A 1,328-nucleotide genomic window follows, 5' to 3' on the forward strand; every position below is an offset into this window, starting at 1 on the left:
TCAGAGAGCCCGGCCCAACCTCGCCCGGCCCAACCTCACCCAGCCCAACCTCACCCAGCCCAACCTCACGGCCAGCAGCAGGGAGGAAGGCAGGAGGGGAAGAGGAGGGAAGCCAGGAAGGAAGAAAGTCAGGAGGAAAGGAAGGCTATCAAGAGGAAAGGCAGGCAGGAGAGACAGCAGTGGGAACTGGGCTGGGCAAGCGTGCCGGAGCAGTGGTGGCTGGAGGACTCCGGATCCCAGCCCTGCTCGCACCCAGGACTGGACTTTAAACTAGGAACTGGCCCAGCATGGGTGTGGGGCGTACCCAGCAGCCACGGGGACACCAGGACAGCTGGGACAGCTGCCCACCCCCATGCTAAGCAGCACCCATGACAGCGCTGCCAGGATATTTATAGTGCCCCGTGCCCTAGCACCAGCACTGCCACCGCAGGCACCAGCACGGCACTGAGCACCAAGGCCCAGAGCCACAGCACCGCTGTGCCTGGGGCAGAGAGACACCACAGAGACACCACAGGGGCCCCCCAGTTCCCCACCAGCTCGTGGGGAGGGCAGCGGCTTTGAGAGGCAGAGCCACAGCCCTTACATGGCGCTTGGGGAAGTGAAAGAGCCATTAAAGACACCCCAAACCACAGCGGCAGGAAGGGAAAGTGGCTGAAGCTGGGGCAGTGGGACACAGCACAGGCAGGGCCTGTCTATTTATACCCCGCTCAGCCCGTCCCACCCACAGCCAGCGCTCGTGCAGCTGCTAAAGTTAGAGCCACTGAATGCCAGGGCAGTGCCAGCCCTGCCACCAGCACTGCGGCCCTGCAGGAACAGAGAAAAAGGCCACAGTGTGGTGTCCCTGTGCAGGGACCCGTGCGACACACGGCCAGAGCCATGCGGTGGGACAGGGACACCAGCTGCCATCACTTCTGTCCTGTACCAGCGCCCCTTGCCCCAACCTGGCTGTGCCTGTCACATGCCAAAGGCCCCAGCCACTGGGGCAGAGCACAGGGCTGTGGCGCCACAGCAGTGTCACCCCAGTGTCACCCCAGTGTCACCTCAGTGTCACCAGGAGGGGCTGAGGTGGGGTAGCACCCTCTGCCCGGGCAGGAAGCACCCAGAGCACTGCAGATGATCAGGTGCCACCAGAGCAGGGAAAGGGACACTGCAGGCAGGACACCGAGGGCACAGGGACAGCAGGTGCCACCAGGGCACGGACAGGGCCACCGGGGCACGGCCACCACGGGCAGAGCATGGCTCCAGTGCCAGGAGGTTGTGGGTGATGAGCGCCGGCCCCTCCGGTGCACCCGGGAACCCAAGCACCGTGCGGGGGTCACCGAAGGGTC

General features: G+C 64.8%; 1 protein-coding gene across 1 annotated transcript in view; it reads left to right on the top strand.

Annotated features, from left to right (window-relative positions):
* The first annotated feature begins 876 nt into the window (after nt 1-876).
* Nucleotides 877-1,328, top strand: part of LOC115949073 (collagen alpha-1(I) chain-like) — a 5,417-nt gene continuing 4,965 nt past the window's right edge. The window contains exon 1 of the mRNA XM_031065352.1: nt 877-881. Coding sequence (XP_030921212.1) covers nt 877-881 — 5 coding nt within the window. The remainder of the gene's footprint in view (nt 882-1,328) is intronic.

Source organism: Geospiza fortis, unplaced genomic scaffold, assembly GCF_000277835.1.
Source record: "Geospiza fortis unplaced genomic scaffold, GeoFor_1.0 scaffold370, whole genome shotgun sequence".
Classification (NCBI taxonomy): Eukaryota; Metazoa; Chordata; class Aves; order Passeriformes; family Thraupidae; genus Geospiza; species Geospiza fortis.